Here is a 22,736-nt window from a genome sequence, read left to right on the forward strand (position 1 = left end):
ACCTGCTGAATAAATCTTTGATTCTGATCGTTGTGGTAATTACTGGCTGAGTGGTACACAAAGCAGGGCCTGTGACGTGGTGGTGTATGTGTGTGGTATGTGCATATCAGCCCTTATCAGTGGGCAGCTGAAGATAGTTATCCGTGTACAGACTTTAAAGGTTGCAAAAGGGCAAAACCGTGGAGCAGCTTTTGTTCAGTGGACTCATTTCCCTCATCTTCACAGCAGGAGCAGAGATTAACTTTCCCAAGACGTCACTAAAATCTTTTGTCCTCTCGTTTTATTTAATGTCACAGACCACACGTGTACTCACAAAACAACTCACAGCGGTACAGCAAAGCAAACACAGAGGGACATAAAAAAGACAGACAATCTCATGCTAGCATCAAACACTGCCTACACCGAAGACAAATATCCTGGAGTTAAGTTTTACCGCATATGATGAGTAAACTGTGGCAGATTTTAATCTCCTAAAAGAGTTGGCCACAATAACAGAAATTCATATTAAACATATCAATCCTCATGTTAATGTAACAATCTCACAGTCCACCTTGCAGTCCTGTGTGGATGTCCGAGATGCAAACTACAAAAAGTCATTTTACAAGTGGAACTATTCAAACATTGCTCTGTATTTTGCATGATTGTGTGGGGAAAAAAATCAGTTCACATTGTAATTTGGAGCTGACTGATTGGAGGGTTGGATCACTTTCAAGAATGGACTACGTTAATGACCCAGGAGATTACTTCCAAAGTTGTTCCAAAATTAGTTCTGAGTTCTTCGGGTGTATCTGAAACAGGTGTGTGTAGTAGAGTGCATGTTTTTGAGATCGATTTGGAGGGACGACAGTATCAGACGGAAATGTAGATTTCAAAAAATGGTACCAAAGAAAATGAGGCACACAAAGTTGACTCATAAAAGAACATTTCTTTTAGTATTAGAAGAAAGGTTTGAGAGAGTTCTGAGAGTGAGATGAGAAGATTGATACTGTGCGTTAAATATGAAGCGACGGCCAGCAGTTGTGCAAAGGTAACAAGTTTCACCTATCAGCACCTCTGAAGCTCACTAATTGTAACATGTTGTATCTTGTTTGTGTGATCTGTTCAAAGACCAATGACTCCAGGAAGTAACAGGTAAAGAGTGAGTGGACATTTTTAGGGTTAAACACACTTGACACACCGTGTTAATTAGTGAGTTTCAGAGGTTTTATGGACTTTGACAGAGCCAGACGAACTGTTTCCAGACTTAATGCTAAGCTAAGCTCACTGACTGCTGGCTTTAGCTTCACATTTAATGTACAGATACGAGAGTGACATCAATCCTCTCATCTAACTCTAGAAAGTAAAAAGTTTATAAGCACATTTCCCAAAATGGCAAACTTTTCCTCTAAAAGTCAATCACGTGTTGACGTCTTTGTGTATCATAACCAGACTGGATGGTGCTTCCTCCACTCGTCTCCCTCTCAGAATCAGAGTGAGGACATTTTGGACAGAGTGAGACACTCTCAGCAGAAGCTCCTTCAGTCCAGCTCTGTACTCTCGTCGGATCAGGCAGTAGAGCACCGGGTTGAGGCAGCTGTTTGCATGAGCCAGACACACAGTCAGGGGGAAGGCATAGGCCTGGGCATTGTAGAAGGCTTTACTGAAGGGCACCATGTCAAATTTGATTAACACTCCCCACAAGGTGAGAGCCTGGTTGGGCAGCCAGCAGATGAAAAAGGACAGAACTACGATGGTGACAGAGCGAGTGACCTTGGAGCGGCGGCGGTGGCGTCCCCTCTCACACTCTGACTTCTCTGTGACACCTCCGCTGACCACGCTACCTACGATGCGCCGGCTCAGGATGAACCTCAGGAGGAGGAGGTAGCACACAGTGATGACAATCAAGGGGACTACAAATCCTAAGAGGACTTTTTGGGTTTGATAGAGTCCAAGCAGGACTTGGGGATCCCAATGGCCTGAGTCGGAGTCAGAGAACCGCACTAAGCACAGCTCGTCATCAGCAGATACCTGTAAACAAAGCAAATGCATCAGAGGCTGCTCACCCACAACAGAAAATACAATCTGTAAGCAAATCAGTTCGGTCTCAGAACCTGGACCGTGGTGGAGTAGAACGCATGAGGCAGCGTAGCCACCAGCGACACCACCCAAATGGCTAAACTGGCCCACTTGGCACGAGCAGTGGCGATCCTAGGGCTGTCCATCTTCAGGGAGGTAACCAGGGAGCGGTAGCGTGTCACACTCATGGCGGTGAGGAAGAAGACGCTGGCGTACATGTTGAGGGTGGTGACCGAGCTCACAATCTTACACATGACGTGGCCAAAGGGCCAGCGGAAGTCCAGCACCGTGTCGACAGCCCAGAAGGGCAAGGTGAGGACAAACTGGAGGTCTGTCAGCGCCAGACTCATCACAAAGCAGTCGATAGCAGAGTGGTTGTGGCCCCGGCGGCGGGAGTGGAGCAGGAACAGTGCCAGGAAGTTACCCACAAGCCCCAGGACACACACCACCAGGTAGACCAGGGCAATGAGAACCCGCACCTGTCAGACATATGGAACAACATTTTCATTTAGTGTTTCGTAGTAAACAGGATCCGTCTGTGCACACAAGTAAATCAAAGTCACAACACAACATGCAACATGCACAGAAACACCTTTAAGCGCTTTCTGTCAGCATGTGTTGAAGTGTTTCATGCAAAATTACTCTTTACACAATTTGCCAATATGGTTTGGTAAGAAAGAGAAATCCTTAAATAAACCTACTGCCAGGTTCGCGCTGTCTCCGTGCAGGTCCAGTGAGGACTCCTTGGAGAGGATGTGGAGCCAGCAGTTGAGCGAAAGGTTAAAAGTTGCCAGGTTGGAGGCTGCACCTGTGGTGCTGACCAGTTTGGAGATTTCGCGCTCATCCTCTTCTCCCCCGCACACACTCAGAGGGGTCAGGGGTCCGGACGCGTTGTTGTTGCTCTGCATGATGCTGCAGAGAAAGAAAGGCGAGTTACTTTTTAAAGCAAGTTCCGCAGGTTTCCGTCCTGTTTCAGGCTGACTTCCAGAGAGGACCTGAGGGCGAGAGTGGAGGCTAAAATCCGCATCGTCCTCATCCTGCATTTAGTGTTCAAACTCTCAGCGGGGGAGCAGAGTTGCACAATTTATCCGAGTGATTTCGAAAAGTGCATCCGCTCACAAATATGGAAAATATGGAATAAAAGAACAGATAAATACGCGGCAGCCGGACGCACCTGCCTCCTCCCGCAGTGATGCTGACACCGCTTCAGGAGGAGGCTTTATAGCGGCTGACGCTCTCCTCCACCGCTCGGCGGCGCATGGACACGGCTTCGACATGGGATATAATATGTATATAATGGGAAGGACTGAAAATCCACTAACAACAGTTCAGATTTAAGTCTGAAATCAAACCACTTATCGTTTATATTTCCATTAAAAGTTACAATCATATGTATTTAAAGGTTCTTTTGATCACAGTTCCTGATCATTTATGGGTAAGCAAACAGGGAATGACTTATGCTTTATTGTATGGTGGGGAAAATAATTTAGCAGCCTGATATATCACAGAACATTCTTTTTTTTTTCCTGAGTTGTCTTTGCTGTTGGATTAACTGTTTGCTCGAAAACATGTATTTCAGGCAGTGTTTCTGATTTTTTTCAATTAAAGCGGTGTTGCAGGTCATCTCCTGGCATTTCTCATCTTCAACATTTCCTCAGTTTTAGATGGAGGCAGCTGATTACAGGCTCAGATGTTATGTCCCAATATTACCCTTAAAATCCCAGCTATGATGTGAAGGTAAATTATACAGGGTGGTATTTCAGTCAGTTTAACCTACAAGGGTTTGTAAATGTGCATCTGAAATGAACATCAGAAGAATGATAAATTAGATTTCAAACAGCTTTCAGTCTTTGTGTGAAAGCCAGAGAGGGGAGAGCGAGAGATGTTTGTGTGTGCGTGTGTGTGTGTGTGTGTGTGTTTGATTTGCATTTCTTATAGGTCAATGTTAGTATTCAGATAATGTGTCACAGAGACCAGATGTGTGTGCATTAAAGAGAAAAGAGGAGGGAGATGCATGCTATCACAGGAGAAATTCTGTCATTCTCTCAAGCCTCCACAGTCAAGACTGGACTCACTTGGACAGTCTGTAGCTTATCGGCCAATTTTCATAAACCTTCCACTTGCATTTGGGATTTAATAAAGAATTTGTGCGCAGCAGAGTGTGTGAAACGCAAACTGCAACACCTCACCAGTTTGCTCCGGGGCACATTAAATAAATGATCGTCTCCTCTAAGATGCTGTCCAGTCAAGACATTTGGAGGCAATTTATTCTCATCCCTGTTTCTCTTTCTGATTTCATAAGTAATCAGAAACAACTTTAGTCTAAAACAACACTAATTTGTTGACAGTTTCCATTTTTCTTTGTCAATGTTCATCAAATATTTGAGATGGATGAAAATGCAGATATGGTTGAAGTCCGATCCTGAAGCCCTCATTTTCATTCTGGTGAAGATAGTTAAAGATGTCTTCTTTCAAATTCATCAGTTTGTCTTTGTTTTTCACTGGAAAAAACAAAGGAGTAGGGAGGTGCTGACATTGGCTGCCTCTTTTCTTCTCTTGTTATGTCCCCAGCCTAGATAATTACATGTGAGTGAAAATAAAGCAGAAGATAATTTTTGTTCTTGTGTGAAGGTGAACAAGGTGAGAATACAGTGAGATACAGACTTTTTTATTTCTTCAGATTTTATTTATATGAGGAAGAAAATTGTGTTAGGGATTTTTATAAATGAGAGAGGCCTTAAATGAACTGAAAATGCTCGGATAATACAGTTATTCAGATATAGATTTGTGGATGTTCAAAGTTGGCAAAGAGAGCTTCTCGCAGACAAAGTGATTAGCATTCACTTTCTGAATGGCTTTGCAATGCATGAAGTGTAATAGCAGTGACAGGTGGAGATCCAGTCACTATCTCTAACTGTGTCCTTGCCTCAGAGTGGAGTCAAATCAGTTTTTAATAAAGCTCCTCAGACAAGCAACGATCAAATCAAAGAATTGGCAAAAAATATATTAGAAATATCATCATAAAGAATCCAAAATGTCAATGCCACTGCACATGATCAAATAATTAAAAAAAACATTTCTGCTTCCATGATCAAGAGCTCATGAAACCACAAATGGACAAACTAATCTTGTAATAATATTCAACTCAGGGATTTTTTTCCTTCTGTGTCCTCCTTTCAGCCTGAACTCGCCGCATCTCTGCTCAACTCTTGCATGATTGATATTCTGATTGAATTTCTGCCTACATCTATAAGTCTTTATCACACCACCACAACACAATGCTTAAAGCAGTCTGATCAATAATTCATTTCCCTCTCCCACTCTGGATAGTGTACCTGCATGTTTGGTTCAGGTTTGCTGAAATCATGCAGCTTTTACAGTTTGCTTACCTCCTCAGTTCTTGTAACAGCTTGGACAAACGGCAGTCATTGAGGATTGTTAAATTAAATAATGCCTGTTCTGCAAACAGGGCTGTGGGTTTGTTTGTTTTTTTTTAAAGCTGAGGTTTTAAGTCCAAATCCCCCCTGCAGAACAACACCCACCTGTCATTTTTCATTAGCCACTAACAAAACTATAGGCTGCTAAATAAAATCACAAAATTGTGTATGTTATTTATTCATATATCTGCAGGGTTATATTTTATAAAAATCCTTATCTCCATATATCATAGTTTGGTCCCAGGTATACAACCCTGGTTATTTATGAATTTATGATTTTTTTATTTAATATAGTTAGTATGCTAGTGAGCTAAAATTATTAACATTATACCTGCTAAACATCAGCATGTTGAGATCTTCATAGTGAGCACGTTGGATAGCTGGCATTAGCATTTAGCTCAAAGCACTACTCTGCCAAGATACCACTTCACAGAGCTGATAGCATGGCTGTAGGCCATAAGAAGATATGTTTGTGGTTTTAAGTAGGCCTGCTATAAATCATCTCATTGTAGTTTTACATCTCCTGTCTCTGCTTCTCTCTGGAGCTCTAGTAGCAACAGGTTGGTGAACCAATCAGAAGAGAGGCTCTGAGCCTTCTAGCTGATTGGCTGGTTGTTTTGTGAGTGATCGAATAAAAATAGCAGATTTCAGGTAATAACTCAGAGAAACCAAATTCTGCAAGGTTGAACGGTCCAGCTGGCTTGGCCAGGCCTAGGGCGTGGTTGAAGTGACTGCTTTGTTATGACATCACAAAGTTACGGAATTCCTGATTGCTCGTTTTAAAGCAGTTTCTGAATACAAGCTGTCTGCATTTCTCTGTGGACTGAGTACTTTGATACTTTCACAGTATTTATATTGAGGCTAGATATGCTTTATAATCACAAAAGACTCTCATGTCTTTTCATGTCATTATATGATTTTTAATTTACTGCCCTGTGTGAAGCACTTTTTAACTTGAGTTTGAAAAAGTGCTCTAGAAATAAACATTATTATTTTATTCTCATAAATATTATAAAAAATATTTCCAAGGCAGTGACTCCTGTTACCTCAGTGTTAGCTATGGCCTTTCTGCAAACTCTGTTCCATATTTAAGTAAAATGTCAATGCATAGAATATGTAAATATGATGTTGAGGGACTGGCCTGAGCTGAGTTCTCCTTTCTACCATGAGCAGAGGCTGCTCGAACCTCAGCAGTTTAAAAATAAATGTGGCCTCGATGTTGCCCTCATTCTCTGCCTTGGAAGACAATGAACAAATATAAGATAGAACGCTGCATATACAATGTGTGCTGGTGAGTGTGGACAGGGATGGATCATTGTTTCCTCTTTGCTTTGTGTTTTGAGATACAAATTTTGAGAGTAACAGCTGAGCGTAGTGTACAAGAGAGAACATTATGTAAGGTGCTGAGCCTGCGAAGCGGAGACAAGAATAACCACTTAAGTGTTGTTATGAACTCTGTGTAACAGGCAGCAGCTTCAGTCATTACCCCGCTAATGAATTAGATAACAACCGTTTTTGCAACACTTTTCTCTGACCCCACTTAAAAAGTCACATCACATAGCTCAATGACCAATCAAAAGTTCCACAAATGTAATAACAAAGTTATTTGCTCCAAAACTAAAAAAAGACATTAACATTTTTTTTTTTAATCTGAGGCCTAGTTTCCAATATTGACAGCTGGCATGACAGTGAAGCTTAGCTTTTATTAAGGTGAGAACTTTTGCTTGTAAAGGAATTTATTTTTAGGGAACAAATCTGTTTTTCAAATACTGCCTCATTATTTTTGGGATGCAAATCTCTTCCAAACTGGACACATGGCATTACTGTAAGAAACAAAACCTTTCAGTTGCTTCCAAAATTCACTGAATGAACTTTAAATTCTCTTGTGCTTTGTCAGCATTTCACTGAATGGTTACAAACTGCACCTAAAATTATTCTAAATAAAGTTTTTGACATTAAAGTGAATAATAAAATAGAGCTGTGGATATACATTTGCATTGTTTTCCAGACCATACTGTACATGCCTACACCATGCAGTGATACATCAGTAATAAAATACATGATCCACCAGGTCCCTGAAGCTTCGATCTTCCAAAGACAGAAAGACAAATTTCATCTGTGTGCGTGACCTCAACGACCTCCATTTAAGTGAGTGAATTTCTCTTAGAAAAGTCTTTTAGGTAGCCGTTTGTTTGTTAGAGTGGATGACAAACACACCGTGACACCTCACTCAGTCTCTGCAGTGAGACACAGATGCTGCAAAGCCATAAAACTGCTAATTTGGATGCTGCGCCTATAAGCGAGCCTGCACTCCTTTGCTGCTGTTATTCTTCCTGGGGGTCCTGAGGAGATCAGTGATCGTCCCGGTGCCTGTGATCCTGGTGGTGAGAGGACTGGGAGTCCACATTGGGGAAATCTGTCCAGGGCCAGAGCTTCTCTGTCAGCCTGCAAAAGGCCTCAAAGCCCCTGGAAAGGACAGGAGGAGGAGGAGGAGGAGGAACATCCTGTACTTCATCCATCGACAGCAGGGAACGGGATGGCACTGAGGGGCAGAGGCATAGTGGAGAGGCATAAATGTGTGTTTGTGTGAGAGCGTGACTCTAAGAGAGAGAGAAAAACAAAATCTGTGTATGCATGCCTACAGACCTTTGCTGTCTGTGTATTCTCCCTGGCTGAGCTGGCTGTAAGGGTCTGGCTGAAGATTTGAGGAAATGAGCAGAGAGAAGGAGAGGAGCAAAACCTGGACATAAATACAGACAGCAGGACAAAGACAGGCCAAGAGAAGGCAGCAGAGGGAAATAACAAAAAGTGTGGGGAGGAGAAGAAAAAGAGTTATTAGGCATAACCTACATATGATTTTGCAGAAAAGATGAGTGCATCTGCTACTCAAATGCTGGACTTGATTAACATCTTTAGAGTAAACACAGCAGTAGTCAACAATGGAACACAGGCAGTGGTTTTTAATGATGTGCCCAAACACATCATTTTTAGATATACAATAGACTGAGCTGAGCCTCCTCAGGTATCTAGGTATACTATATCTATACGTCTATCTATTATTTAGTTGTTGCAGATTTTGCTGTCTAAGCAAATTCTCACAAGTACAGATTAATTGTGTCATATATCTCACCAGGATGCAGGTCCCTCTCTGTGATGTTTTGCTGGAGCTGTTAGGAAGAAGAGCCTGTAGCTGGTTTAGCTGCTCCAACAGGACACTGCAACACAAATAAAGGCAAGAAGATGAAGAAAAAAGAGGAAAGACGAACAGCACACTGTGGGGAAGTGTGCATAAGTGGCCTCTTTCCACTTTTTGTTCCAATTCACTGCAGCCAGCCAGCGTCAGGAACAAAGCAGCCTAATGAGATAGCAGGATGACGAGGAAACAAAGCCAGACGACACGGTGTCAGTTGGATTGGCTTTGTATTCTGGTAATTTTATATTGAGCCTCTTCAGCTCTGATTTTGAACAAGGTATAAAGTTTTCTTAACCATGTCGTCATCAAGATAGATCAATGAAACAGTGACAGACTTTTGTTTTCACTCAGGAACTCAGGAGTTTTATCTGGTTGGGTCATTGAACAACATTAATATCAATGTGTGCTGAAGTAAGTAATGTTAAGAAATTGTATTAGCATGATGGAAAGTAATTAAGTACATTAATTCTAAGTACTGTATTTAAGCACAATGATGAGGTACTTGTACTTTATTGAAATATTTCCATTTAATGTTTCTTTATACACAACATTTTAGCAGGAAATATTGTACTTTCTACTCCACTACATTTATTTGACAGTTTTAGTTTGACAAGAAAGATACTGTAGGGACTGTAACACTTCAGTTCACTGAAGCATGTGTCTGCACTGTACAAGGTCCCTTTACACCCTGCAGAAAAAGTCAATAAAATCTGCCACCTGTCTGAAAATTTGCTTGAACAAAAACTTAAGTAAAGCATATGTCAGTCTATGATGAAAATAATCATTAGTTATAGTCCTTGTTTGACTCATTTGAGGACTCACTTGTTGGTCTCCTCCAACTGCTGGATCTTTCTCTGCAGCTCGAGGTTGTGAGCACTACATGCAGACATCCTACAGAAAGAGCAAGAGCAAGGAAAAAGAAAAGAAGGGTATTAAATAACACAGTGTTATTATGTTACATTGTCTCCCCCTTCATTTCTCTCTTTTCCAATATCTGAGTGTTATCTTGCACCCCATCCTGTCATCCAGTGACCCCCTACTCCCCCCTCCTTTCTTCTTGTGCTGTCTCTCGTGTTTTCGTTTTCTCACCATGAGTCACCCTCCATTATGGCCCTCTGACTGAGCTGAGCCACCACTGATAACGATAGCGTGTTGATATGCTGGCTTAATTATCAACAAATGCTGACTCTGCTCACTGGGAGTGACAGTTTCACCCCCCATCATGAAGCACGGTTACCCAGAGGCAGTAGAGCTCAAGCCTAAATAAGATGTAGATAGCACATAATTATGTATTTAAAGCAACGTGGGGGAGGCAGGCAGGATGAACAAATCTGGTGACAAAGGCTGGCTGGCTGTGTGGTAGGGTTCATTCTGTGCAGCCTGGAGGGAGAGGAGAGGAGGAGGAGGAGGAGGACTAAACTGAGCTTCATCTTGGCAAAACCTCCTGTGCCTCTATTGTGAGATGCTGCAACTATGCACCATCCTCAATTTCTGCTTAATCTTCCCACCCCTCCTCCCCCTCCCGCCTCCAGCCGCAACACAGAACAATTTAGCCGCCCCTTTGTGCTGCTGGCTATCACACTATAGTATGTTTTCTGTCCAGCTGACCCCAGATAGGACTCAAAATAGAGCTGAAGCAGAGCAGCTGCACTGTTTATGTAAAATATTCTGAATGGATTGGAAATCACACTCTGAGACTGTTCATTCATTCAAATGGTAATGCTTACCCGCTCCCTTTTCTCACAGTATATAGATATATAGCCTATTTATGTTGCCTTATAGAATACATGAATGAGTCATCTTCGATTAGTCTGTATGTATAGGGTCACATGTTGCAAGGATACAAGGATCTATTTAATGTTACATACATAGTACTTCAGTAAGTGAACAATAACAGTATTTAGCCAAGCTAGTGACATATCCCTATGCATGACAATGTCAGTTTGTCAGTCAGTCCACCTCTTTGGTCCAGATGGAAATATCTCATACACAAACATTGCATGCTCTGAGATGAAATGTTGTACAGACATTAACGGTTTCCAGACAATGAAGCATACTGATTTTAAAGAGCTTCTTACTTTTCCTGTAGTGCCACCATGAGCTTGACATTCTTGGTTTTGCGTGAAATGCCTCCACTACTAATGAATGAATTGCAATGAAATTGCCATTTGTAATCTCTTTGATCCCCTGACTTTTTATCAAGCAGCATCATCAGGTCCCCCAGCTGTAGTTTGTGTTTAGTGCTACTTTGCAAATGTTAGCATATTAACACATTACACTAAAATGAGTTATCATTTAGCTTGAAGCACCACTGTGAACTATTAGCAGGGCCGTAGACCTGTGTTATCAACAATGTGTACATTTTTTTGAGTATTTTGAGTATTTTGGTGGACACAGACATGAGAGTACAAGTATTTTACTTATTATACTCTCATCATATTTTCATGCACTTAAACTCCTTCATTAGTTAATGATTATGCTGCAAAAATGAATTATTTCTCTTAGTTCTTCATAGCTTTGTCCATTCTATAATCCACAATTTGACAGTTCTCGCGTGGAGCTGTCCACTAAAAATGTTGCTCCTCAGTGTGCCTGGTTCATAATTACCAGTACTAGTAAATAAACAAAAATAAATCTGCGAGGCCCATGCATTTTCAGCTTGGCAACAACAGTGGCAACTGCCTGTTACTTCTGTAACGTTTTGGCACTGAATTCCCCAGATATCAATTAACTTTGTGTCCAGCTCCGTGAAGCCTTTTTGCCTTGACAAAGTTGGAGTTTCTGTAAGTGTCTGGTGTCTCTGTGTTTGGTCAGCCTTGACAGCTGCTGCTGTTTAGCTCTGTTGCCTTTATTCCAAACAAACTCCTCCTGTTACTCTGAATTTCCTATGAGCCAGAGGAGCTTTTTCAAAGAAAGACCAGATAAACACCAGGTATCAGCAAGTGAAAAAGCCTTAATGATTTCCCCTTTATCAACAATGATAAATAGTCAGATTGGTTATTTAGGTGAATCTTCTCCCCACGCATGCAACAGTTTGTTAAAGTTAATTAAGTGTATGACAAAGCAGGCTCATTATAAAGTGCGTCAGAGTAATACAGATAAAAGTTTAATTTTCTAGGTCAAAGTATGCAAATATAATGTCATATTGAGTGAGGATGCTGAGTGCAGCTGGCTCCTACCTTCCCTCCAGACTATCGACATATTCTCTCTTCTTCTTCCGACTTTCTTGAGCCGAGCGCTTGTTGCGGATTTTCCGCCGGATCTTCTTCAAAACCCTGTCTTCAAACTTGTCAGGGAGATGAAACACATGGGAGGATAGGGACAAGAAAGAATAAGGACAAAGGAGGATGTGTAACTGGGGATAGAGACTTAGATTTAGATGAGTGTGTGAGTGGATGGGTATGGTGTGTGTGTGTGTGTGTATGTGTGTGTGTGTGTGTGTGTGTGTGTGTGTAGAAGTATCTGCCCTACATACATGCAAGTGTGTGTCTTGCTCATATACCTTGGACAGAGGCAGTTTGCTGGGCAAGTTCACCCCTTCTTTAGCCAGAAGCGTCTTCTCATCCTCATTAAGTACGAGCTCCTGCAGGGAATTCTGGGGGATTTTTTGCCCCTGTGAAACAGATGGACAGAATAGTCCAGCTAAAGTGACTCTCTAGGCAACTTATCCAAAGAAGCTCAGAAAATGTTGTTCATTTGGTACAAAGGGTGCACTCTGGCTCTCAGAGTGGGACAGGTCATCACAAGAGGGTCTCTGCTTTCAAATTATACAAGCAGTTGAGCATACAGTTATCTTATTGCTAACTTATCTTATATTATGCCCCTGTTGGTTAGAGAGCTGACAAAATGTCATTTTTTCACAGAAATATTCAACTCCTCTCTCCTTACTTTCTGCCCCAGGTTTGACAACAGCAGGTCCTTCACTGTGAGCGTCTCACTGGACGATATCGGGGAGATTTGGCTCATAGTGAGATAATGTGCAATTCCAAACTCCTCCTGTAGGTCACTGGACTCCCAGCCTGTAGATTGAACCAGTAAAAGCATTAAAATGATTCGCAAAATTACCAATGTGCCATTCAAAGAAAACATGAAATTTCTAGGTTGGTCCTGTGTCTAAAACTAGAGATCTGTGATTGCTGCACCCCTGCTGCTCTTTGCAGTCCAACTTACAATGTCACACAATGTATTTTCTAGCACTGCGGGGTCAACAATATGCATTGTTAATAGGGACAATAATTCAAAAGACCTTAAAAGACAACTTCCTCATGTGAGGAATAACAATTGCACAACCTTTCATGCTTTACAAATGCTCAGAAATCAGAAAACCAAATGATGTGCTCTTTGAAAGGGCCTTTAGCCTTTAGAGGCTCAGTCAATAGCTCTCATTATTCTGCAACACAAAGTGCAAATGGATAAAGCTCGTATTAAGGTCTTCGTTTGCCCTGGTTCAGCTTGTTCCTGTGGTTTTTGTGCATTTTAACCTAACATTTGTGCCCACTATTGAAACAATCTATCTCAATCTGTAACCGCAACTCTCACAGATGTTTTTTTTTCCCCCCATATGTAAGTGCCACTGTAAATCTGGTCTTACTGAGATCAATGGAAACATCAGCTGTTTTTTCATTTGCTGGCAGCTGACTCTCCAGAGGTGGAGGCTGAGGGAAAGCTGGTGTATAAAAAGCTGGAAAATCTGTGCAGGAGCTTGGGTGAGGGCTCTCTGTGGGATCGGTCGGGGGGTCCTCATTGATGCCGCTGTCGGTGGTGCAGGGTGACCACAGGGGGGAGGCCAGAGCTGAGGAGGAGTCGCTCCCACCCAGCAGGGTGTCCAGGAAGTCATCTGCAGCACTTCCCTGAGGGCTCATGGGCTGAGGAGGAATGTATACATAAGGTATGAGGTATGTGTACATCATCACATGACACTACCACTGCTTAATCTGACAATCATATTCCCACACACGAGCGCGGACAAGAGCATAAACACTGCAGCCATTCAATCCCTTCAGCTCATTTGCCGATGACTCTTTGCCTCATCACTGTCATTTAGCTTAGAGCCATACAGGAGACTGCAGTGAAACTCATAATTAGCTCATATACATCCTAAGATTCAGCTCAATAACACATGACTCTTGTTGAGAATACAGATCACACTAACTAATGAGAATCCGTGGTTGTGGTTGTGATTATATTGTCCCCTGAGCATCTCTGTTCAGAGGCAAACTGTGCAGAATGATCGCCGTACTCACGTCATGAATTGTGATCGTCCACGGCTGGTTGCTGTGGCAACTGGTGGTCTCATCTGTGTTCCTGAGCAGGAGGTCACTGAAGTCCAACCCACCATGCACCTGAAATGAACAACTACCCTGAGTGATGTGTTTACTGTGGAGGAACAGCTCACTGCCAGTGGAACAGCTCAGAGGAACAGCTGTTTAACCAGCCTGTCTGCTCTTACTGTATTTTATAGAATATCACTAATCTCTCCAGTTGAGGTTTCAAATTGTAGTTGTTCAATCCCATAGTTGCTTTTGACTAAGACTCCCTAAATCAATACATATCCACTTTTACCATCTTTAAAAAACTTTTTTTTTTCTTCACATACGCTCAGTCTGAATCTTACAGATTCTGATCTTACTCTTACACAGTAGTTGCACCCAGTGATCTGATTACAAATGTGTCTTACCTTGTCTGTAATCAGTGTCATATTTCCAATATTGAAGCAGCAGCTGATGAAATCTCAGTGAAACTTTGCAGCAGGAACACACAGCCAGATCAAGACGATCCTCTGTGGCTTTGTGTCTAGGAGAAATGCTTGCATCTGTTTCAAGGGACAAAGTTGAAATTCCACATGATACAGTCCCCCAACGCAGGTGATCACTGTCCAATCCAGTGTTAAACAGACAGCTGAGAGAGCCAATCAGCACAATAAGAAGAGTCACTGATAGATGAATTAGTCAAAGTTGCTCCCACATAGTTTAGTGATCTTTGATGTAATCATTACAAGTCAGGATTGATTCGCTGTGTAGTTTCACATTCATTTTTTGTTGGACAGGATTGATTTAGAGCCCTTTTCTATTGCCTTCAGAAGCAGAGGGTGGATAGAGTCAAGGTTTCACTTCATCTGTCAATGTCAGAAAAGCTTAGGTTTTATTTGAATTGACTTTTGCCTGAAGCAAACAAAAACTTACTGCTCCACTTCTCTACCAGTTCACTTACCCTTGAAATTTAACATATAACTCATGATTATCATGAGTAGTGATAATAAACAGCCACTTTTTTCAATATTTCACACCTTCTCCTTTCACAGAGGTTCCTAATTTAGAGACTGGAACCCCTCCCCCCCAAAAAAACCATTCTCAGCCATGCCAGCAGCGTCTTGGTCCGTTTTGGTTTGTTGGTCCACCACTGAAATATCACAACCTCTAGATGGACTGACATTTTGTACACTCATTCATGTCCCTTTGGAACTGTAGTAATTTTGGTGATCTTTCACAGGGGGACGTCTCACACATAAGTTCTACTGCAAATATGAAAAAGCTGTATAAAGCCTTGTGTGGCTCCGCAGGAGGGTGAGTAGGTTGTCAGGAAAGCTTAGGAAAGTTTAGCATTTAGCTCACAGAACTGCTGGCATGGCTTGTGCTATTCTTAGTCTTGTTAGTCTAAGGATAATTTCCCTCTATTCTTCCCTGAGAGAGGTCGCCAATGATGGGTCATGAGCAGACATTACTTTGTTATAAAGGCACACAAGCAAAAAAAAAAAAAAAAAGTTGGTTATATGTACCCTCTCACACTTACTAGTGAGTCTGTCAAACTTTTCTAACTGGTGTGTATTAATAAGGGCACTTCATCATTCAGTTTCATCATTCAGTTTCAGCTGAACAATGACAAAAATGTTTTGCTTTCATATAGCAGAACAAACTCACGAGGCCTCGGTGTCTTATCTTTATTGCCATAATTAGGAGCATCTGATTTGTGTTATTCCTAAACCTACACACCATAAAGAAAGGGAATTACATAATGTGTCCTCACAGCATTAACACATTTACAAAGAGGTATGTAACAAATAATCAACAGTGGGGAAGCGATTCTTCCAGAGCTATTATACTTATCTTCAGTTCAGAAATGAACAGTCTGTCTTCTAGTTTCCAGAATGAATATAAACACAATCCTTCCATCAGTGCCTTCACTTCAAAGCATTGTGCTACCTCTAAGGAAAGACATTCAGCCTAGTATGTACTTTTGGCAACTCAAATAATTGAAAGCCATTTTCATTCCTCTTCATATGATTTCTTTGACATTTTTACCTTTATCAGACAGTTCAAAGTAGACTGAGATGTGATTTGGTTTCTTTTGATTATTTTTTTTTCTGGGACATTGTTGCTTCTACTAAACCATTCAAAAGTATCAGAGTGGGGAGGGACATGAGTATGTGGGAAGAAAGAAAAGGTGATCTCAGGTCACAAAGGTCCATGGTCAGCTTCACACCTGGGGTTTTTGTGGCACACAGCTGAAACCATTGAGAGTTATTTTCTATATAAGCTATAAAGATAGGAAGAAGCCTTTTCTTTTCTTATCTCTTCTGACTGTGTGTCTGGCATGTTACATATTGTGGATAAATCAAACTCTCTAAAGCAGCTCTGAATTTTGACTTCAACAGTTTTTTGAGACAGACATTAATTCTACAGCTCTTGTGGGTGTTTTAGTCTTTAGAGACTACAAATACCATTCAATAATAGTAATAATAATAATCTCTAATGTTCAAAAATCTTTGAATATACAGTTATAATATAGGAAATCTATTCTTGTGGAGCTGATATGAATTATGGTTACATTGATTCATTCTGGACCATGTAGAATATAAATTCATTTATATAAAAAAAAAAATCTGTTAGTGTGGCTCCTCTATGAACCACTTCCACTTGCTTCTTAAGCATATTTGTTGCATTAAAAATCCATGTATCTCTGGCAGAGAGCCTGGTATTATCAGTACAGTAATACACCTAATTGCATGGCAGCAGAGTTCTGCTATCTTTATTGCTGTTCTGTCTTCAGATCATGGTTTCAAAGTACATGCAGATGTTATCTAACCATGATGTTTCTCTGGATCTCTGGATACCAAGAATTGGTTGTGGCACAGCACAGATAATTGCTTTTATTGCACCTGATATCATACTGCAAATCTATAGCATCACGTCCCTTTGAATGTTACTGCAGGTCAAGAAGTAGCAGCAGCACAATTTTAACTTCAGTCACATTATATATATATATATATAAATTCAGAAAAGAAGTTCAGAAATGAAAAGTCTGTCATATATATATATATATATATGTGTGTGTGTGTGTGTGTGTGTGTGTGTGTGTGTGTGTGTGTGTGTGTGTATACACACACATATACACATATATATATATGTATATACATATATATATATATGTGTGTGTGTATATGTGTGTGTGTATATATATATATATACACACACACATATACACATATATATATATGTTCTAGGAACAGCTAAGATACTGCGCAGAACCCTCTAACTCCCATATATGTAACTCAAGCCGAAATAAAATGATGTAATGGTTCATATTTCCTTGACAAGGAGTTGTGAAATGTATGACATATTGAAAATACTAAGCTGAGCTGTTCTCACAAAAGTAAAAAGAGATGTGGTGGGAAAAGAAAGGTTGTAGGTAATGAGACCAACCCAGTTATATCCATTTTTTTTCATCATTAGCGCAGGTGAAAAGCAGAGAGTGTGCTCTAACAGCGTTATCACTCCACCGGCTGTGAAATGCATGTTGTATGGCTCTTATCTGGAGCTCAGTGATAACTCTGATGTGCACAAAATGATTCAATATCTGGGAGCTTTTGGGAAATTCCCAGTGTGTCACACAAATAAGAAGAATGAAAGCAATTCTGAAGTTGGTTGCTCATATTTGGCGCACCTGTCAACTGACAAAGCCATAATTTCAGCTTCAGAACAGGAAGATTAAGCACACATCCAGGGGCCAGAATAATATGGTAGCAGCAGCCCAGCACCTGTTCTATTTCCTATCTTTCTTTATCATCATAAACATAAGACACTAGCCTTTCTTAACAGGGAGACTGGTGTGTAATATAAAGATACAAGTGGAATTTTAAATATATATATGTGTTTGTGTGTGTGTGTAAAAAAAAACAATCTCCCTCCCACCCTCCCTGGGGTGGTGAGGTGTGGTGTGTGTCTTCCTCAAGCTCAGGTCCTCTACCAGAGTCCTGGGAGTTTGAGGGTTCTGCACAGCACCTTAGCTGTTCCTAGGACTGCTCTCTTCTGGACAGAGACCTCACATGTACCTGGAATCTGCTGCAGCAAGATTCCAGGTTTGGAGGTCACAGCCCCCAGTGCTCCAATTACCACTGGTACCTTTGTTGCCTTTACTCTCCACATCTTTTCTAGCTCCTATTTCAGCCCTTGGTGTTTCTTGAGCTTCTGGTGTTCCTTCTTCTTGATGTTGTTGTCACTTGCTACATCTATCACTACTGCCTTCTTCTGTTGTTTGTCGACCAACATGATCTCTGATTGGTTAGTCATCACCAGTTTTTCAGTCTGGATCTGGAAGTCCCGCAGGATCTTAGCTCATTTGTTCTCAACCACCTTAGGAGGTGTTTTTGATTCTGACCTTGGGACTTGCAGCCCGTACTCAGTGCAGATGTTCCCGTACACTATGCCAGCCATTTAGTTATGGCGTTCCATGTACGCTGTTCCTGCCTGCATCTTACACCCTGCTGTTTTGTGCTGAACTATCTCAGGGGCATCTTTGCACGACCTGCACCTGGGGTCCTGTCTGGTGTGGTAGACCCCGGCCTCTATTGATCTTGTACTGAGTGCCTGTTCTTGTGCTGCCATGTTTAGTGCTTCTGTGCTGTCTTTCAGTCCAGCCTTTTCCAGCCACTGGTAGGATTTCTTGATATCAGCCACTTCTTCAATCTGTCAGTGGTACATGCCGTGCAGGGGCTTGTCCCTCCATGACGGTTCATCCTCTTCCTCCTCCTCATCATCGGGTTTCTGCTGTCTGAGGTATTCACTTAGCAGTTCATCTTTGGGGGGCATCTTCCTGATGTACTCCTGGATCTCTGTTGTTTCATCCTGGACAGTGGCTCTTATACTCACTAGTCCTTGGCCTGTGTGTGCGTGTGTGTGTGTGTGTGTGTGTGGTTTTGCATGTTTTCTTGCCACTTATATCAAATCAGATCATCTCTTATCCAAACCATTTGGGGTGAATGAAGGGCGTTCTCCACTTTTGGTGTTTATAAAAGCTTGTTTTCATCCAAAGCAGTAGAGCAGCAGTCAACATCTTTCAGGGGGAAGCTTCAAGGAGACACCACCTGTACAAAAGGTATATGAAGAACTATGATATACCATAAAACAGGCTTTATTTTTAAGGTGAATTATTCTGTCCTCATCTATTTGAGTGACTGCAGACACCTGGTAACAGACAGCATCTGCTCCAAGTGTTACTGTTTTAGTAGGTCAGCTCCACTGGTGCAAACGTGACACAGTGCATGGCAGTATTGCAATGAAAAGAAAAACATCAGCATCACTTGAAATGGCCACAGAAATGATAGATTTTTTTGCTTTCATCACAAACTTTAAGCCCCCCCCCCCTTTAAATTTTAATTCATTTTGCTTGTTCTGTAAAGCTCTGGAGAAACTAAAGGCAGTGCTACTTTCTAATAAGGCACAGTTTATACAGGGTTTATACGTTGTAATGAATGGGTTTTTCATGGTTGAAATTACTTAATGCTTTACAGATGAGTTATAAGTGGGTATTAATTGTAAACTGAGCATTTCCAGGAGATTAAAAAAACCCATCCTACTTGGTTATATCATGTTTTGTCTTTCCTCTTGTCTTCATCAGGACAGTTTCCTTCTGGAAAACAGTTGAAGAGCATCTGGACAAGAATTCATTTATTAACACTATATTAACACTTTTCTACTCTAGAAAGAGATAAACCCATTGAAAATAAGTCAATTTTTGGGACCTTTTGTGAATCTCTTCCCCAGGTTTAATAGTCAAAGAAAAATCTTGTGTATTCTTGTAAATAAAAGACTCTATAATAAACTGTGATGTCAGGTACACATCTGCTCTTATGAGAGCCCATTATGTGCCTGCTGTCCGTGAAGAATGAATTTTTCATTACAGAGCTGTATTTCTCCTCTGAGCATGTGGAATTGAGTCCAGTGGGATAATAGGAAACATCCAATTACCCGTCACGTACACGTTTGTGCATGTCCATATGTACACATTCACAATGGCATTTTACTCTGCTTATCCTCATTCCACTCTTATTTCAATGCCCCAGCTCAGACTCTCTCCTCCTCCCTGAGATGCTTTGTCCTGCTCTGCCCTCAGCTGGCAGATGAAAGCTGCAACATCTCGAAACGGTACAGTCTCCACTTCATCCACAGAGGGTTTGACAAAGGGAAAGGAGAGCTGCCAACCCTTTTCATTAAAGGCACAACAGATAGACCCTATTGTCTAATTTCACCTGGTAAAACACAGAGGCAGATATGGACAGGCTGTCCATTTTTCTCCCTTTCTCTTAGGTATGTTTATTTATCTACTATTTCATTCAAAATCCTGTAGTGATAAAAAATCATGGAAAAACAGACAAACACAACCAAGATAACGTTAAAAAAATGAACAGTTTAACCATTAAGGATTCTCCTTAGAGGGAATTTTAAAGTTCAGAAACCATTTTTTTCATATTTGTGTATAATTCATGGGTGTGGATGAATATCTCCTGCATTAAATGTTTACAAAGTTGCCCTGTGTAGAATGATATCGGACTTGCAGCATATTTCAGGAGATGCAATATTCATTGAGTTTGAATTAAGCCCAGCTTTACAGCCAAAGCTGACAGACTGATAAAAATTCTGCCTGATCTGCAGAGCTGAGCCAGAAAAGCTGAGTCTGATACTAAATTAACCAGTGTATAGTGGGTAAACTCTTTCAAATGTGTCAATAGGCGTTTCATCTGGAAATAGCCAGTTTGTCTTTCCATTTATTTCTTTGTGGTCTTCAGAAGGAGTGGATCCCTCTCTGTGATGCTTGTCTGAACACAACTAAGACACAGGCATGTGCAGGCTACTTGATTTATACTCATCTGCTAGAGAAACTGGGCTGCATGTGTTTGAACGCTCAGCAGCTGTTTGGCCAAGATATGACTCTGAGCATCCTCACAGTTTGTCTTCTGAGCAGGCAAGATAAATGTGTGTGCTAGGTTTTTCCTTTAACAGGAAAGCAGACAAATAAATCATGTGAAACCTGGAAAGAATTAATCTGTATTTATTTTTTTATTTTTTATTTTTTTATTTTGATGTTTCTTTATTCTTGCATGCTGTATGTTGTTCAGAATGCAATTTTGGGTTATTTTGGTAAACTGACTTCCAGGTAAAATTGGCGCTTTGTCCAGTACAGAGAAACTAGAGATGGGTGTGTGACTGCAACCAACTGGATATGTACTGACTCAAAATAATATTGTATCACAAATTAAATTAAATTTTTTTACAAAATAAAAGAAACATATACATTGTCAATATTTGTCAAAGAATAATGTCAGACACATACCGTCCTGCAAAGCAGTAATCTAACTTGTGGACCTTTTTATTTTGCCATATATCTTTTTTTTATACCATTGAAATGTATAAATTCTAAGGAAACGGTATGTTAAATGTGCAGTTACAACAAAACACAAGACAGCTTCTGTTTTCTTCTTAAATATGTTTCTTGCAGCAAATAGTATTAGGAAATAATCCATAAATTTACAATGTTATGCAGACAATATCCAATTGTACCTGTCAATAATGAAACCGATCAGTTGGCTAAACTTCAAGCTTGCGCTTTGATCAGGATATGTCCTTTAACTCCCACATAAAAACTATTTCAAGGACTGGCTGTTTTTCCACCTATATAACATTGAAGATGCAGAAAAACTAGTCCATGCGCTTGTTACTTCCAGGCTGGATTATTGCAACTCCTTACTCCTTACTGTCAGGCTGCCCCAACAAGTCTCTAAAGACTCTCCAGTTGATGCAAAATGCTGGAGCATGAGCACTGACAGGATCTAGGATAAGAGATTATATCTCTCTCCAACCTGGTGTCACCCTTTTTCGTGCTCATGGTGATGAAAATTAATCTATTGAATCGTGTCCCGGACCACGATTTCCGGACTTTTTTTGGCTACACAGAATGAAATTTTTACTTATATATATATGTGTGTATATATATATATATATATTTATTTATTTATTTTTTTTATGGGAACAGATATTTCTCTCTCCTGTGTTAGCTCCTCTTCATTGGCTCCCTGTAAAATTCAGAGCAAAATTTAAAATCCTCCTCCTCATCTACAAAGCCTTTAATGGCCTTGAAGGGCTCATGGTACCCTGTTACCCCATAACAACACTGCACTCGCAGAATGCAGGCTTACTTGTAGTTACTACAGTTTTCACAAGTAGAGTGGGAGGCAGAGCCTTCAGCAATCAGGCTCCTGTTCTGTGGAACCAGCTCCCAGGTTGGATTCAGGAGGCAGACACGCTCTCTACATTTAAGAGTAGCCCTGAAACCTCTCTTATTGATAAAGCTTAGTTAGGGCTGGCTCAGGCTTGCCTGAACTATCCCTTAGTTATGCTGCTATAGACAGAGGCTGCTGGGGGACTTCATGTGAAGCTCCCACACAATCACACATTCATATTTCATTAATGCATGCTACTATCTCAGCATCTTCTCTCTCCTGTGGTTTTGTGCTTACTTGTCTCTCTCTCCGTCACTTTCTGCAGATATTTCTGCCTCTGCAACTGTAGAGTCTGCATCTGTGATTGCAAACCACCTACTGCCCCCACGATCCTGCTCAACACCCACTACTACAATTACTAGTCTCATTATTAGTTTCTGTATTATTATCATGAGTCCTATTATTATTGGTAGTAGTTTTATTATTAGTCTTATTATTAGGTATATTACAGGTCATATTATTATTAGTAGTAGTAGTAGTAGTTTTATTATTAGTCTTA

The 22,736-nt window shown here is 40.9% G+C and overlaps 2 protein-coding genes across 2 annotated transcripts; both read right to left on the reverse strand.

The window, feature by feature from the left end:
* Positions 1 to 1,024: 1,024 nt before the first annotated feature.
* LOC139629792 (relaxin-3 receptor 1-like) lies at positions 1,025 to 3,536 on the reverse strand. The gene is made up of 3 exons (XM_071492630.1): positions 2,757 to 3,536; positions 2,091 to 2,534; positions 1,025 to 2,007 (listed from the first exon to the last, which is right to left on the reverse strand). Exons 1-3 carry the CDS (start codon positions 3,096 to 3,098, stop codon positions 1,396 to 1,398), a joined length of 1,398 nt encoding a protein of 465 aa, XP_071348731.1. The 5' UTR covers positions 3,099 to 3,536; the 3' UTR covers positions 1,025 to 1,395.
* A 3,639-nt stretch (positions 3,537 to 7,175) lies between these two features.
* LOC139629827 (cyclic AMP-responsive element-binding protein 3-like protein 3-B) lies at positions 7,176 to 14,547 on the reverse strand. The gene is made up of 10 exons (XM_071492719.1): positions 14,363 to 14,547; positions 13,929 to 14,027; positions 13,277 to 13,550; positions 12,574 to 12,704; positions 12,188 to 12,298; positions 11,865 to 11,971; positions 9,508 to 9,576; positions 8,623 to 8,707; positions 8,139 to 8,232; positions 7,176 to 8,034 (listed from the first exon to the last, which is right to left on the reverse strand). The coding sequence occupies exons 1-10, from the start codon at positions 14,381 to 14,383 to the stop codon at positions 7,844 to 7,846; spliced, it is 1,182 nt and encodes a 393-aa protein (XP_071348820.1). The 5' UTR covers positions 14,384 to 14,547; the 3' UTR covers positions 7,176 to 7,843.
* Positions 14,548 to 22,736: the final 8,189 nt, after the last annotated feature.

This window comes from Trachinotus anak, unplaced genomic scaffold (assembly GCF_046630095.1).
Source record: "Trachinotus anak isolate AG129_WGS33_773 ecotype Australia unplaced genomic scaffold, CSIRO_AGI_Tana_v1 ptg000012l, whole genome shotgun sequence".
Lineage (NCBI taxonomy): Eukaryota > Metazoa > Chordata > Actinopteri > Carangiformes > Carangidae > Trachinotus > Trachinotus anak.